The following is a 16,543-nucleotide window of genomic DNA, read 5'->3' on the forward strand; positions in this document are numbered from 1 at the left end:
TGATCCTGCTATTCATATGATAAACACTAGGCATATCATAAAATAGATGCAATATAGTCACCCCTATATAAATCTTGGAATGATGCAGCGCTCCATTGTTTAGATTTTAGTGATTCCCATGGATGAGGTGATAACATAGCTGTCTATGTATGCATTTTAATCTAACACTTAAATTACTTGTCTGCTTTTTGTTTTTGCAATGTTACTGCAATATGAGGACTCATATAATTGAGGTTTTTCCTATAATAATCCATCATATGTTTGCTATTGCTGTTGTCTCTCAAGTGGCACAAAACCTGGTTTATTTTTAATATCATCTTTCTTTTTCCCCCCTAGTTGGGCATGAACCTGAACACTGGTCTGTCTACAGGAGGTATCTTGAATTTTATGTACTTGAGTCAAAGCTAACGGAATTTCATGGTATGTTCCCTATCATCTGGAAAACCACTTTTCCACTGCTGTGATTATCATTCAGTACCAATCTGAAATTTAAAATAATGAAATCAATGTTTGCTGTGTTGCAATAATAATTTAATCTCCTCGATATTTTTGTCAGGTACGTTTCCCGATGCTCAGCTTCCCTCAAAGAGAATCATTGGCCCCAAGAACTATGAATTCTTAAAATCCAAGAGAGAGGAGTTTCAGGAATATCTGCAGGTATTGGACAAATTTTGGAGCAAAGAATATTCTAAAACTAACAATATAAAACTAATAAAAGAATATATGCTTTTTTTCAATAACTTGAGTTGCAGAAGGAGTTCGGTTGGTCGAGTGTAATTAAAGTTTCATGTGACTGAAAACAGAAATCTTTGGCAAATGGCACTATCTTTTTGCTTTAGAGAAACTAATTTTTAAAGATTAATTTTAAATACTTATACTTCTTTCTTTCCTTCTGTCTCAAAGAAACTTCTGCAACATCCAGAACTAAGTAACAGCCAGCTTTTAGCTGACTTCTTATCCCCTAATGGAGGAGAGACTCAGTTTCTTGATAAAATGTTGCCTGATGTGAATCTTGGTATGTAATATGCTGGTTGTTTTTGCTAATATATTTTAATACGGTAGATACTGTGGTTGAACGATAGTAGAAATGAATAGATAATTTTAATCTGAGAACTGTGATAGTTAATATTTCTAATATTAACTAGACCTTTAGGTTTAATATTTCTAGTATTAGCTAGATCTATTTTGACATTAGCTACTTAATGGAATTTGAGCCAGTGGTGTATGTGCTATAGACAGGCCAAATGGAAATTGAGAAGCTGAAAAATTCTTGCTGTTTTACATAATAGTTGATAAAAAATGCAAAAGGTAGACTGCACTGTGACTTTACAGCTTGGGTGCAATGTAGCTGTCTCAGGATAATGGGTCGGAACTAGTAAGGTCAATTTGATGAGCATTGTGTCTTCGTGTGTTATAGCACTTGAGGTCTGGGACCAGTGTGGTCCCGGAAAGCTGTCTCTGAACTGTGCCACCACTGCATTTCTGTTTCTCCTGGTCATAGTGTAAACCTGCGGAGGTGGCCATTCTCGTGGTTGCTTACTAAATTGTTAAATGAGTTTTTCAGTTAAAGGGCTTTGGTTTGTTTCATATATCCCCTCTAGATACAACTGTATGTAGATAAAAAAAGTTTATTATTATGATGTTTACTATAATGCATCTCATGTCTGAGAATGTTTCACTTTCATAAACATCATTAAAGAAAGTCTTGACATTTCGTTAGGGCTTTTTGTGAGAATGAGCAATTTTCTTATCATTTGATCATTGTACGTGCTGCTTGATGTAAGTTCCAAATTTAATGACATGTAGATAACACAGATATTATTGTAAATGTAGTGCTTAAAATAAAACTGATCCTAGATGCTTTCCTTTTTTAGTGTTAATAGGCTGTATCCTGATAGCCTTAGTAGGACAGAAGAGCTGATTTTTAAGACCACAGCTGTAGCCTGTCCAGCTGGTAAAACTTCACTCACCAGTGTTCCAAGACTGGTTGCTTCCAGAATCATTCCAGATTACCTGATGTATTCAGGAAAAGAGGACAATCTCAGTTTTTGTGATTTCTTGTGTGATAGATGTTTATGAAGTCTGAAGAAAAATACAGAAATTTACACCTATAGTGTCATATAGTAGTGCTGTTGTGCTGGTATAGCTGTTTATGTTTGAGCCTCTAGAAAAATTATGAAGGCAGGTATAGAGAGCTTTGCCTTTTTTTAAAATAAAAAGTATTCAGATAATCATAGACTCATTAGGTTGGAAAAGACCTTTGAGATCATCAAGTCCAGCCATACCTGTCCACTACTAAATTGTACTTCCAAGAACCTCTTCTACACGTGTTTTAAACACCTCCAGGGTTGGTGACTCAACCACCCCCCACCCCCGACAGCCTCTGCCAGTGCTTGATAACCCTTTCTGTGAAGAAATTCTTCCTAATGTCCAATCTAAGCTTCCCTTGGTGCAGTTTGAGGCCATTCCTTCTTTTCCTATCACCTCTCACTAGGGAGAGCAAAACCCACCTGTCTACAACCTCCTTTTAGGTAGTTCTAGAGAATGATAAGGTCTCTTCTCAGCCTCCTCTTCTCAATAGCCTGTATATTTTTCTTATGTTTAATATCTTTTCTTGAGGAGTACTAGGCATTAAGTTATAAGTTGAATATGTAGAAGATTTTATTTTCATAGGTTTTTGTACCAAATTAAAAAAAATTACAGATTTAAAAAACTATTGTATATTTACATTAAATACTTAACAATGAGTACATAAAATGTAGCAGAACAAAATGTCTGTAAGATTAAGCAGTGATAACAGAAAGCTTTTGTTTTTTTTCTAACTATAGGTAAAATTATAAAATCTGTCCCAGGAAAGCTAATGAAAGAGGTAAGTCTTCCAGATTGCCAACATTTTAACTTCAGTAACTAATTTTACATACTTACTAACTTGTAGGCTAGTCAAAAATTTGTTTAGAAACTAAATATTTTGATTTTTGTTCTATAATTATGCGAGTGACAGGTCACTGATATCTCATTTCAGAAAGGTCAGCATTTGGAGCCATTCATCATGAATTTTATCAACTCCTGTGAATCTCCAAAGCCTAAACCATGTAGGCCTGAGCTTACCATTTTAAGTCCCACTTCAGAAAACAACAAGAAGGTACAGTAAGTTGTCTTCTTTCCCCATTCTATAAGAGCGGGGAAAATTTGCCATACTTTGAAAATGCAAAGAGTAAACAGAAAAAACGCACAGCTTAACAGCTTAATTTTTTGTGTTGTCTTTTCACAGGAGAGAGAATAGTAGTGCAAATAGCGTTTTCTTCTCCTGTCTTGTAAATTTCTTAGTCTGAATGAATCTTGAGGCTTGTTGTTTTTTGTTTTGTTTTTTTTTTGATTCTTGGTGGATTTTGGTGTGAGGATACAGAGTAGAGAGCCGGTGAAGTACAGAGAGAGAAAAGGGGGGAAGGCAAAGGTATAAAATGGGGAATATTTTAATGCCGTAAGGGAGCTTCGTTTTCGAAGTGAAGAGCTGGAGTGTTTGATGAAAGTGTGGCTTGTCAGAGTGCTGGAGTTGTCAATGAGCTGATAGCTGTTTATCTGCCTTTAAAATGTTAGTATACAATTCATTGCCTGGTGTATATACTAGGTTAACTATGTAAAGTAAGTATGGTTTCTCCCTCTACCATTGCCACAGTTAAAGCCCAGCACTTTCAATTTTAACCTTTTACTTGGCTGTGGGATACGATAGTTCCTTTCTTAATCTTCCTATATGTGTGGCTAGTAAAAATTATGTAAAAGTCTTTGTTAGCTTCAGAGGCTTTAAAAAGGCACTGGTCTGTTTCTGTGTTATACTGCTGGAGAGTGTTAATGTATTTAATTTACAAAGGAATATTGGTTTTTGGACTAGGATTTTGGAGACCCAAGCTCAGTGTTACAGAGTTGATGTGATTTGGAACGAAGTATTTAATGCAACTACACTTTGCCATGTGTGAGGTTCTAAAAGGAAACTAGGTAGTATATGGTTTTCTGCTGTCTTGTTTACTTTAGGAAGAGGTGTTGAAACTCGACTGTGTAAGCTGGGACACTTAATTTTGTGAAGTGATAAACTGGAGTTGTACAATAGTCTAAATTATAAAGGGTCTTCTTACTTTTTCTTCAAGTGCAGAAACAGAGAGGCTTTAAGGGGGTAGATGCCACGTTCAAAATAAAATGTGGTAGCTCTTGCAATGGTTATTAGATTTGTGGAACTCTGCCAAAAGATGATGTGAATACTAGAAGTTGAAACAATGTTAAGGTGAGACTGGAGGATTCCACAAAAAGGAAATATATTCAGGATGAATACCTGTAGGGAAATAGTGTCCAGCTCTTGAATTTTTTTCAGTTGGAAATAAATTGAAGGCTGGAAAAGTATTGGTGAAAAGTTCAGTCTATGCTCATTCTTGTTTTGCAGGAGCTAGAATCCTTGGACCCATTTATGGCTCTTGTGGGTGATGAGTTGTTCTAAAAATGGACCCTTTCTTTTTTTTTTTTACACTAGGGACATTTTAACAGTGTTAAGACACATAATTCACAGCTAGAAAACTTTTATACTGATTAAGTACAAAGGCAGTTAAATCTATTAACTCGTTTAGATTTCATCTTCTAAACCTGAAGTCTGAATTGCCACAGGCAGTGTTGTAATGTTAGCTTATATGTGTGCGCACACAAAATCAGTATCCTTCATTACAAGTCCTCTGTTACCTTGGACGCTATTTCCAGGATTAAGATATTTTACTGTTGCTGTCTCTTCACCAGAGGGTATAAATGTATTAACAGTTCTGAAAATCGGATATAGATGTTTTGATGTGCTGGAGACAGTACGTGCATAAATGCTTAAAATGTTTTTTATAAAACAGCTGACAGCATACTACAGCATGGTATGAAAAATCAGTTAATTTTTTTTACTGTGGTCTGTCAAGATTTACTGACATTTGTAGTTTTAATATATTTAAGATACTTAAAGTATTGAGCAACAAGATTTGTGCTCTGAACCACACCTAAGAAGACAAGGTTTTTTTCCTTAGTTTGCTTGAGAAACTTCATTAAAGGATCCAAATTATTCCTTTAAAGTGATGTTCAAAACCATTTTGGATTGTAAAAGGTTAAACAAATCTATATAGCATTGCTCAGTTAAAATGCAAACTCATTCTCTGTGCTATCAGTATGTTATTCTTGTAAAGGAACATCTGAAAATAAATTGAGTCTTAAATGAGGTTTTCCCAGTTCATTTCAACCATGGTGATCCCAGGAAACCCGAGAGCTGCCAGCACTTTGCCTTTCATTTTGGAATACTGAAGTTTCCTTAAGCAGATTGTAGATCTTTACTACCTTCTGTTTTCTAATGTCATTTCCAGAATAGTGTTGTAGGGGGAAACCTCCTCACCACTGCTGACTAACTGCCAGCACGTGCACTCCACTGGAGACACAAGTTTGTGGAGTCTGAGTCAAAGCTGTTACTAATACTTCCAATTACCCAGTAGGAGGTGCTTTTGTCAAAGGATTAGAGTTTCTTTGCAGGTAGAAAAAAAGATGAGGCTAGCCATGGTCCTCCTCATCTTCTCGCTATCTATTGTGCGAGTTCACTGTTTTTCTAAGCAACTTCATTCTAGTGAGCTATTCTGTGAATAAGTCATTGTTTGTACATATATTTTAGATTTTCTTTTTTCTTTCCTAGACAAAATCTGTTTTGTTTTGGGGAGACATTTGCTGTAAATGGATGGAAAGTTTCAGCCTTCAGTCTGTCTCCTGCAGAGCTATGATTATTATTTATTAATGGGCACTCAAGACCCTTTCCCTCTAGGGATGCTACAAGACAATTCATGATCAGATACTCTGTATCTGTTTGTGTTCAAGTTACACTAGCAGTTTTGACCGTGCACATGGTGAAATTCATCCCGTTTGCTTATGTGTTGGGGAGCTTGTGCCTTCTTTGGAAGACACTTTTCTCTTTCTCGAGTCAGCCCATGCTTGATAAGAGCTTTATGCCAGAACACTGCTGTTTACATCTTGTCACTTCTTGGATTTGATTTGTAAGCCCCACTGGTTTCATTTGCCAGATTGTTTTATTATAGTTCAGATCAGTTGATGTTTCTTGGAGGTGAATCTCCTGATCATCGCTGCTTATTGCATTTTCTCTCCATACTAGGATGCTGTCTTAGAACTCATTAACTGAATTTATTTCAGATGGCACTAAGCTGGAAAATGCTGTCTCGGAGTGCAGGCACCAAGGGGTGTTCGGTCCAGAGGCCAGACCAAAGGCAGACTGAGGCACCCATCCCTACCCCCCAGCTATATCTGGCATAGATTTCAGTTGTTCAGTTCTGCATTTTAACTTCTATTGTGCAACATGATGTTTTTTTGAATATATAAGCACTGTGCAGTAGCCTGGCAGCCTTACCCAGCAGAAGCTGGTGATGGAAATGAATGCTAAATGTCTGTACCAGGATTGTGTGAGCTGCCAGTATAGAGTTAATGAGATCTATCAAGCAGGTGAAGAGACGGAACACTGGCACTTGGAGTGCCCATCTGTGAGAAGATGTCATAGCAAGAAAGTTCTTCAACACAGATTTTTTTTTGGTAAATGCTAGAGTTGATTTCCAGCTGATGGCTGTATTACCAGAGTGTCCCCAAATACTTCGACACAGATCTATTTATTCTAGTACCAACATGTTGGAATCCGCTGAGTTTGTCGGTGCTTGTGTTGCCAACTCCTTTTGCCATGAATAGGGTACACTCAGGCTACCTTTTTGTTAACATGTTGAATAAGAAATGCCTGAAAGGCTGTCAGGCTGCTGAAAGCTAGGGTTCAATCAGAAATGTGCCTACTTCTCTGAAAGATTTTCTGCATCCTTCTTCCTTTTGAGTGTTCCCAGTGTGTGTATATGTTTGTATGTTTTAAATATTGGTGGAAATACTTCTAGTTAAAAATGCATGATGAACATGGGTAGTCAACCTTAGTACTGCCAGTAGCGGTTGGATTTTATCCTGTATCAGCACCCCTAGACTGGAAGAGTCACCAGTATCCTTGCTTAAAACAAGTGAACAAAAAAACCCTGCTCCCCTGTCCTAGGGACACCAACAGGATTTCTGACTTCCCCACCTACATGTCTATTCTGAAGGTCTGCAAGTAGCTCATTCATCTTCTAAATGTGCTTTCGTTGGACTTGCTAGAATAGCTTAAGACTTCATAAAATCTGCCTAAAAAGGTGTATTGTTCTGCTGGCTTGTGATGATCTGCCAACAGCAATAAGCTGCTCTTGGAACACCAACAGTATAATGTGTGTTTATACATAGTGACTTGGAGAAAGACACGGTTACTTTTCAATACACTAACTGATGAGATTCAGACACTGTGTACATCCTTTCTTCTTAACATTTTGGTGTTCTCATCTGTGCTTTGCAAATGAGCTGGAAAAATGGTGGAGAGGTTCCTGCCTCTGGCTGTGGATATTGTTCATAATCGTGGTATTACTTCTGTAAACTTAACACCTAGGCTGGAATTTCTGGGTGTATATCTGCATATGCACTCACTAACACCTGAGTAAATTTATTTTTTCTATTAGGCACTTCCTGTAAGTATTCATACTTATTTTGCTACCTTTTCCCACTGAGGTACAATAGCCTGTTGCACAAGGGATTACTTTGGTCTCTTTCTTAATACAGGCCTTTCATCTTTCACCTGCTTCAAGAGCTTGGCTTTCATTATTGACCAGTACCAATCTGTGGAATTTCCTTATTGAAAGCCTCTTAAGAATATTTCATGGTTATAATCACTGTTACCGGTTAATCTCAAATATATCAACAATGATTGCTTGTCTTTTTTTAGTCTAATTACAACAGTGAGCATTATATCACGTCTCAAATATTAACACTTAAAAGCAAAATCCTGTGCTTATCTGAATTGTGAATATAATCCCAGCTTTTTTATTAGATATCCAGTTGTATGTTTTTCACTTGGCTTTCATCTGAGCCAAAATCCTGCAAAGTGCAAAACACCTTCTGAGTAAACATGCAGTGTAACGTCACTTTGTGTGATGGTTGCTACACCCTTCAGATTTCATCACTAACACCTGTAGAATACACACTTGACTGAAATAGTGCGGTTCTTCATAAAAACTGCTCATTGGATTTTTTTTTTTTTTAATGAATCACCTCCTGGTCTGCCTTTACTGATATAGTTTGGCCTGAACCTGTATCTGCATGTACAATGGCCTAGTTTGAGTTGAGTCAGTTTGTATCGCCTCTGTCACGTCATAGGGTGTATCTAAAAAAGAAATGAGGCTCTTGTTTAAGTTACAGTAATTCAACTAAAACTTTCCCAGTGTCCTGGGATTGAGGACGATATAGACTTCAATTTTGTACAGTCTTTTTTTTTAAACAACATACCGTGTGTGCTTTCGTACAGTAGGTGTGAACAATTATGTGTTCTTTTTAGGTTTATTACTTTCCTGGATGCCAGTCATTCAGCAGTGCACTAACCGCATTTGCTCTTTCATGTACCTTATGTAATAACTTGGTGGTGTTAAGTTTGAGTGAACTTTGTGAAGATAATGCCAGCAGTTCAGCACTTAACAAAAGAAAGTGCCTGAAGAAGTACAAGTCAAAACCTGAGTCTTGCCAGATTTCCTGATATAATTTCTCCGAAGAGCGCAGAGCATTCTGTTTTGAGACTTGCATGAATCAGAGCCTGTTGTGATTTGGATGTTTTATTGCCTTACTTATTTTGGGAAGAATTGCTTTACAGAAAGTGAACCATCTATAAGTAAATTACTTCCTGTTCTTTGGAATTGTTTTTAATTTGGGAAAAATCTGTGTCAGTAGCAATCACCTCAGATGAGGCAACGTTACAATTACATTGCATTTGGTTCCAGTTCTGGGTTTTATTGTTTTTGTTTTGTTTTGTTGGGTTTTTTTTAGAAACTTGGCTTTTGTGTAATGTTTGTTTTATCTTTAGAACAACAGTTTTAGGACAAAATGGTTTAAAATGAATGGTTAGTGGTGACTGCTAGGTATTGTTGAATGTGGAGAGGCTCAGGATTCAGAGAACTCCTCCTTTCCAGCTGCTGGAGCACACAGATCTGGGAGGGATGGGGGGGAAGGAGCAGTGCCTAGGTGGTATGGGACTCCTTAGGGGATGCAGGGAAGAGCTCAGCTACTTGGGATTTTACAAATGTTATAATGGTATCTCCTGGGGAAGAACCAAAGGCAAGGAAATGCAAGGATTGTGGTGGTGAAAATGGGAAAACAGAAGGATAAAGGAATAAAATGAGAAATGGGATAAATGGAAGGAAGCCCAAACTTCAGTAACTGAGAGATTCATGAAGTTTTTGCTATAAATAATCAAACTGGCAGGGATAAAAGGTATTTCTCTGGGTAAAAGGTTGGCTATTTCATCCAGAAACCATTGTATTTATTTCAAAAAGGAGGCCAACAGGAAATTCTAGAAACGTTTGGATGTTGTAGGGTTTCCTTGTGATTTAAGGCTGACAAACTCAATATTCTTTATGCTCTTCATTGACAGAACAGGGAGCAACAAAGGAATCAAAACTTGTGATAAAAGCCTAGATACGTGAAAGTATTGGGAGCAACAGAGCTCACAAATTAATGCTTTGGTCACCCTGCTGATTTGTTCTGAATCTAGGTTATTTTGGTTGTCGGGTATTTTGGCAACATGTGATGTGTTCTTTATTTTTTCTGCCCTTTGGAAAGTGAAGAGTTTAAAAAAATAAAATTAAAAAGGAAAACAGATTAGTTCTTTGAAAGCTCTGGAAAAAATTAAATTCTAATTAAAAAAAAGACACAAGGAACTGACGGCTATCCTTTTGCCTTTGAATGCAGCCTTTTCAGTCTTATGTTTCTGTTTGTAGCTTTTCAATGATTTATTTAAGAATAATGCAAACCGGTCAGAGAATACAGAAAGACGACAAAATCAGAACTACTTCATGGAAGTGATGCCTGTAGAAGGAGTCTATGACTACTTAATGTATGTTGGTAAGAAGTGATTTCTCTTAATTATTTTTATTTGGTTCTTCGCCAAGAAATAAAATTCTGTTGTGGTAATCATATATAATTCATTACCTGCAAGCTTAACAATATACAGCTTAAGAACACAGTCATTCTTTAAAAGTCTTTATTGCTGTGCTATGATATCATAACTTATCATTTGTTATTGCTCAGTTGTTTCGTTATGTCTCTTTCTTTCTGCAACTCAGAGCATGAGCTTATGGGAGTAGGTCCCTTCCCTTTTCTCAGATGTGCCTGGTCCGCTGTTATACTCTGGGAACTGATTAATAAAAATAGTGAAATATTTGATAATCAGTCTGAAGAACAGGGATTCTTCAGGATTGCGTTAAGAGAACTAAAATAATATTTGCTTGTTTGCAATCTTTACTTTCTTTTTTTGGTTTTGAATAAGTGACTCCTTTATCGTCATTACTAGGAGAACCTTATAAATGTGCGTTACTGTAACTTTGCAGGTAGGGTAGTTTTCCGCATTCCTGACTGGCTGCATCACCTCTTGATGGGAGGAAGAATTCTCTTCAAAAATACGTTGGAACTGTACACTGACTATTACCTGCATTGTAAGTTAGAACAGCTGTTTCAGGAGCACCGGTTGGTTTCTCTGATAACACTGCTGAGAGGTTAGTAGAAGTCACAGCTTTGATGTGAAAATACTGCTTTAGTTTGGTGTTCGAAATCCCATCTTTTAAGTTTCCAAATACTAAACTTTGCAATGCTTGATAAAAACTAGTGGAGTTTTGAAAGCCACGTTGGCCTACGAGAAGATTCCAAAAGTTCATTGTGGAAAGATGCCAAGTTAGCTGTGTTTGTCCATCGATGATTACAGGAAAAAAAATATTATGAATAGTACTCTGCTACGGTGTACGAAGAAAAAGAAAAACAGAAAAAAAGGCAGTTCAGTTTATCAGAGTGCAAATATTTCGTACAATCTTTAAATTACTTTTCCCTTGTCTGCTACATTGCAGTCCTTTGTTAATCTTTTTGTTGTGGTGGGCTTTTGAGGGGGCTTGAGTGTTCTTGACCTTCAGACAGGGGAAAGGAGGAGAGGTTGAAAAAAAAATGATTAAAACTACCTCACAACTGTAGATAAGTTTCATCTGATTACAACCTAATCCAAGCAACACATCTGGCCAGAGCTCTGGAATCAAGATAGCTCTGTCTTTATCAAGCCAAAAAGAAAGCTTGTGAAAGGCAGAAGAGGGAAGGAATAAATCAGAACCTAAACCTGAAACTAAGTGCTTAACATTGATAAGCAACGAGTCTTGTTTTTTCATGCACAAATAAATCTGAAATTTTTGACAGTTCCAGACAGTGTTTTAGCACAAGGTATAAATACTGCCTGTAGTTTTGGAAATACAAGGGAAATTGTAAGTAAGGAGGTCATAGCTAACCTAAAATAGAATTGATCAAAGCCTAGAAGATAATGCTTTAAAAATTTGAAAAAAATGGAAACAAATTGACAAAAGATTGTCCTCCACAGAGGATTCAGCTGGGCCAATATAAGCAAAAGACTATTATCTGGCAAGGCCAGAATTCTCTCAGTCAAGATCATATGGAAAAGAAGCTCAACTTTGAAGCTGTAATCAAAAACATGTTTTATATGTCAGTGATGCACAGCTGCCTGAAGACTTATTCTTTTTTTTCCTATGTGTCTTTGCTGCAGATGCCGTGTTCTGTGAGAATACGGAACCTCGTTCTCTCCAGGATAAACAGAAGCGAGCAAAGCAGACTTTTGAAGAAATGATGAGATACATTCCAGGTTCTGTATTTCATAACTCTCTTATTATGAGTATAGTTAATTGTTTCCAAATCAATACTTACACTGCTGAGATTTGACTGGACTAGAATACTAGGTGGAAAAACTCTGGAGTTTAGTTTCATCACTTAAGTGTTGCTGACTAAGGTTGTAGCATAGTGATTAATAAAGACATGATGGAAATGGAGAGCTTTACAATTGCACTTTATATCAATTTCTTCATCTTTAAATTACCCCTGTGGTTTGATTCTGTCCAGATTCTGAAAACTGGGGTAAAAAAAGGCGAATTGTGAAGCCAGAAGATAAATCTGAGCTCTCTTTACACTGCATAAACGAGGAAAGAGGGACCTGTCTGCTAGGTTATTGAGACAGTAATTAAAAAAATTCAGCTTGTTGTTTTATTAAACAATGCATTAGGGCAACATGATATTATAAAGAGGAGTTACAACTACTTAGGTGTGCAGCCCTGAAGGAAAGGGAGGAAATAAGGAGGAACCAAAGGAGTGTTTGTTGTTCCATTTACTGCTTTAGATGGATAAGATTTGTAATCTTTATTTTTTATGTTTTCTTAATTACTAGAGTTCTGTAACAGTACTGTATACCATTTTGCAGTGCTTCCTAATAACTTGTGTACTTGTTGTTGGTATCTGGTCTAGATTTAGTAGGCAAGTGCATTGGGGAAGAGGCTAAATATGAAGGCATCAGGCTTCTGTTTGATGGAATGCAGCAACCAGTGCTCAACAAACAGGTAATGCCATATGTGAGAAACTTTTCTTTTGGCACAGGATTTTCTGAATTAAATGTACGGCTATAGCAGAGGAGTGAGCTCTAATTCAGACTTAAAAATAAAAAACAATAGTGTTGTCTTGGAGGGTTCTTAATTTTCTCTATTTTCTTTTAGTTAACGTATGTTCTGCTGGACATTGGGATTCAAGAACTCTTTCCAGAGCTGAGTAAGGTATGTGCTAATTCCACCCAAGAGCTGCAGAATTCTTTAAGCTGCAAATAAGTCTGGTCATTGGTACATTTTTACTGTTCTCTTGTAATAATAATCTTAAATTTTGGAGAAAATCTGTATTTTACAAATGCATTGAAATCATCAAAGTCTGAATTATTTACGTTTTTGTTAATTAGCTCTTTCCAAATCAGTTTAGGGCCTTTTGTCTAGCATACGGCAAGTCTGAGCTGCCTTTCGGTAAGCAGTGAGGTGGATGCTGGTCTCTTCTCCCAAGTAACAAGTGGTAGGATGAGAGGAAGTGGCCTTAAGTTGTACCAGGGGAGGATTAGGCTGGATATTAGAAAAAAATTTCTTTACCAAAAGAGTAGTGAAGCATTGGAAGGGTGGAGTCTCCTTCCCTGGAGGTGTTCAAAAACCATGTAGAGGTGGCACTTTGGGACGTGGTTTAGTAGACACGGTGGTGTTGAGCTGATGGTTGGACTGGTTGATCTTAGATGTCTTTTCCAACCTTACTGATTCTATGTCAGTGTTCAGATAGTTAAAAACAAGCAAGCGAAGAACCAGCCAACCAAGGGAATAGGGAAGAGGCCTGGAGACTTGTGTGCTACAACAAAGATCTGACTTAGCCCTGCTGTTTTACTCCTTTGAACTGTTTTCATATCTCAGCAGCTAATAATAAATATTTAAGAACATTAGTCTTTCTTCAGTTGGTGCTCAAAAAAACTAAAAGCTTTGTGTGTTAAGTATTTAAATAATACTTAAAGCACCAGTCAGGCTCAGAGGATGGTGATCAGTGAAATGAAGTCTATTTGGAGGCCAATAACTGGGAATGTATTTCAAGTGTTAGTTGTAAGTCCAATCTTGTTTAACACCTTCATTAATGATCTGCATGACGGGACACGGTGCATGTGCTGATGACACAAAACTGGGAGGAGTGGCTGGTGCACCAGAGGGTGGTGCTGCCGTCCAGAGGGGCCTCGACAGGCTGGAGAAATAGGATGACGGGAACTTCATGAAGTTCCATAAGGAGAGATACAAAGTCCTGCACCTGGCGGGGGAAACCACCCCAGGCTGGGCCACCCAGCTGGAGAGCAGCTTGGCAGAAAATAAATGATCTAGGGTTCTGGTGGGCACCCTGCTGACCATGAGCCAGGGTAACCTTGCTGCAAAGAAAGTGAATGGTGCTTTGGGCTGCGTTAGAAGTGCTGACAGCAGGTGATGCATCAAGGGAGGTGATGTTTTCACCACACCAAGAGTACTGTGTCCAGGTCTGGGCTTTCCAGTACAAGAGAGGTGTGGCTATACTGGAGAGGATCCAGAGTAGGGCCATGAAGATGATGAAGGGACGGGAGCACCTCTCCTATGAAAAGAGACTGAGGGAACTAGGACAGTTCAGCCTAGAGAAAAGATGGATCAGAGGATCTTATCTATATAAATACCTGAGGGGAGAGTCCAAAGAAGACGGAGCCATGGCCCCTCTCAGTGGTGCCTGGTGACTGAAACTGAAACATATCAGCGACACAGACTGAAACATAGAATCATAGAATCACCAGGTTGGAAGAGACCCACTGGATCATCGAGTCCAACCATTCCTATCAAACACTAAACCATGCCCCTCAGCACCTCATCCACTCGTGCCTTAAACACCTCCAGGGAAGGTGAATCAACCACCTCCCTGGGCAGCCTCTGCCAGTGCCCAATGACCCTTTCTGTGAAGAATTTTTTCCTAACGTCCAGCCTAAATCTCCCCTGGCGGAGCTTGAGGCCATTCCCTCTTGTCCTGTCCCCCGTCACTTGGGAGAACAGGCCATCACCCTCCTCTCCACAACCTCCTTTCAGGTAGTTGTAGAGAGCAATGAGGTCTCCCCTCAGCCTCCTCTTCTCCAGGCTAAACAACCCCAGTTCCCTCAGCCGTTCCTCATAAGACTTGTTCTCCAGCCCCTTCACCAGCTTCGTTGCTCTTCTCTGGACTCGTTCCAGAGCCTCAACATCCTTCTTGTGGTGAGGGGCCCAGAACTGAACACAGGGTTCGAGGAGCGGTCTCACCAGTGCCAAGTACAGAGGGAGAATAGGTTCCCTCTAAACATCAGGAAATGTTTTTTCACTGTGAGCACTGGCACAGGTTTTCCAGGGAGATTGTGGAGTCTCCATCCTTGGAGATACTCAAAAGCCATCTGGGTGATCCCGCTTGAGTTTTGAACCAGATGACCTCCAGAGGCACCTTCCAACTCCACCTTTCCTGCGATTCCATAACACTGTGTATATTTATTGGGGAGAAATATTTTGTTAGCAGGGATTAGTCTGATTCCCACTCTTGAGATCTGATATCTTGTAAAAACTCTGCTGCGTACACCAGTGCAGATACATGCTACATCAGTTGGTACACGCTGTGTTTAATCGCAGTGTGCATGAGTGAACAAGCTCTAAGGAGAAGAGCTGAAAAACGTCTATTCTGAGTTTTGCCTTTGATCCAGACAGTCCCTTGGAAGTCTGTCACACACGATACAAGGAAAAGGGACAGCTGAGAGAGAAGCATGCCTAGCAGAGGAAGGAAAGAAATCCAGCTGAAAAAAATCATGCCATTTCCAGAGCAGAAAGTTGCCGTGTTAAGAAAATGGTATTTAGCAGTTACGAATGGAGGAGGTGAGGATTTCTAGAGAAAGAAGAAAATACCTATTGTGATAAACAGATTAAAAACCTGAAAGCAATAGCCTTCCTTTCTCTTAACTCTGGGTTCAAGTGGGTGTTTCCAAATACCATTAATCATTGCAGCTCAGTTCAGTCAGTTGTATGTAAACATGCATTTTGAAACTTAAGTAATTTTTTCCCCTATGTTACTGTTTAACAGGGTCCAAAGGAAGTGAGCTCTGTGCCATGTTGGATGTGAACGCAGGGACCCTGCTGGGCACCCAGTAGAAACGTCTGCTGTGCACTGTTGCAATGGACATGTGACACTTTAACCTTGCAGTGTATATATTCTTGTAAATAAAATAAAATTTCAGGTTCTAAAAAAAAAAAAATCTCTTTATGCAATAAAGACATTAAAATTTAGTACCAATTACAAGCAATTATTATTTAAAATTTGTTTTAGCTGTTATCAGTTAAAGTCAAATTAATTTCCCCCAAATCTCTGCGTAAAATTGTAGAATGGCATGAAGTAAGAGAGCTGGGAGATGAGCCAACATATGCTTTGCTAAAAGAGCAATTACTGTTGTCATCCTTAAAGGATAGGAAAATTGTTTGGAAGAAGTGGTAGAGTTCTCCCATGATGTTATTTTTAACTGTCTTAACATATCTTACTAATTTTTTTTTAGAACAAAACTACATGATTGGATCTGTTGTATACAAATCATCCCAGAGCTATCTCTGCCTTTCATGCTTTACATGAGCGTGGTAAATCATGTGTGTAATCTAGTGTATTCAATATCTGACCTTCAAATCTAAAGCACTCTTAGTAACAGGTGTGAAAAGTGGTTTTGACTTTTACCTTAACCTTTATTTTTCTGCAATTTCTTATCTGAATTTTTTTTTTTTCCCTTGACATCCTCTTTATGGATGTGAGTCTGCTCACAGCATTTTCAGGAAATTTGTAAGTATAAAAATGTGTCGAAGATTTTTCCTGTAAATCTTAATTTGTTGTCCCAGCCTTTGTAAAAGAGACTTTGAAAAGGACTTTAGTGTGTGGATTTTGAACAAGTTTTACTTACAGAACTTTACAGAGATATTTTAATAGGCATTCCTCGGTTTTTCTTTTCAGACAACACCTATTTTCTCCTTTCTCACAAGCA

General features: G+C 38.2%; 2 protein-coding genes across 3 annotated transcripts in view; one reads left to right on the top strand and one right to left on the bottom strand.

The window, feature by feature from the left end:
• SNX14 (sorting nexin 14) overlaps window positions 1–15,806 on the top strand; it is a 50,421-nt gene extending 34,615 nt beyond the window's left edge. For both annotated transcript variants that reach the window (XM_069851220.1, XM_069851221.1), the window contains 11 exons: window positions 337–420; window positions 557–657; window positions 904–1,015; window positions 2,829–2,869; window positions 3,023–3,142; window positions 9,888–10,011; window positions 10,497–10,661; window positions 11,705–11,800; window positions 12,454–12,545; window positions 12,699–12,755; window positions 15,604–15,806. In XM_069851220.1, the coding sequence (XP_069707321.1) occupies window positions 337–420; window positions 557–657; window positions 904–1,015; window positions 2,829–2,869; window positions 3,023–3,142; window positions 9,888–10,011; window positions 10,497–10,661; window positions 11,705–11,800; window positions 12,454–12,545; window positions 12,699–12,755; window positions 15,604–15,642 (1,031 nt within the window). In that variant the 3' untranslated portion in view covers window positions 15,643–15,806. The remainder of the gene's footprint in view (window positions 1–336; window positions 421–556; window positions 658–903; window positions 1,016–2,828; window positions 2,870–3,022; window positions 3,143–9,887; window positions 10,012–10,496; window positions 10,662–11,704; window positions 11,801–12,453; window positions 12,546–12,698; window positions 12,756–15,603) is intronic.
• SMIM8 (small integral membrane protein 8) overlaps window positions 1–16,543 on the bottom strand; it is a 723,388-nt gene that overhangs the window by 497,716 nt on the left and 209,129 nt on the right. The window lies entirely within an intron of this gene.

The sequence above is a fragment of the Phaenicophaeus curvirostris genome, chromosome 2 (genome assembly GCF_032191515.1).
Source record: "Phaenicophaeus curvirostris isolate KB17595 chromosome 2, BPBGC_Pcur_1.0, whole genome shotgun sequence".
Lineage (NCBI taxonomy): Eukaryota > Metazoa > Chordata > Aves > Cuculiformes > Cuculidae > Phaenicophaeus > Phaenicophaeus curvirostris.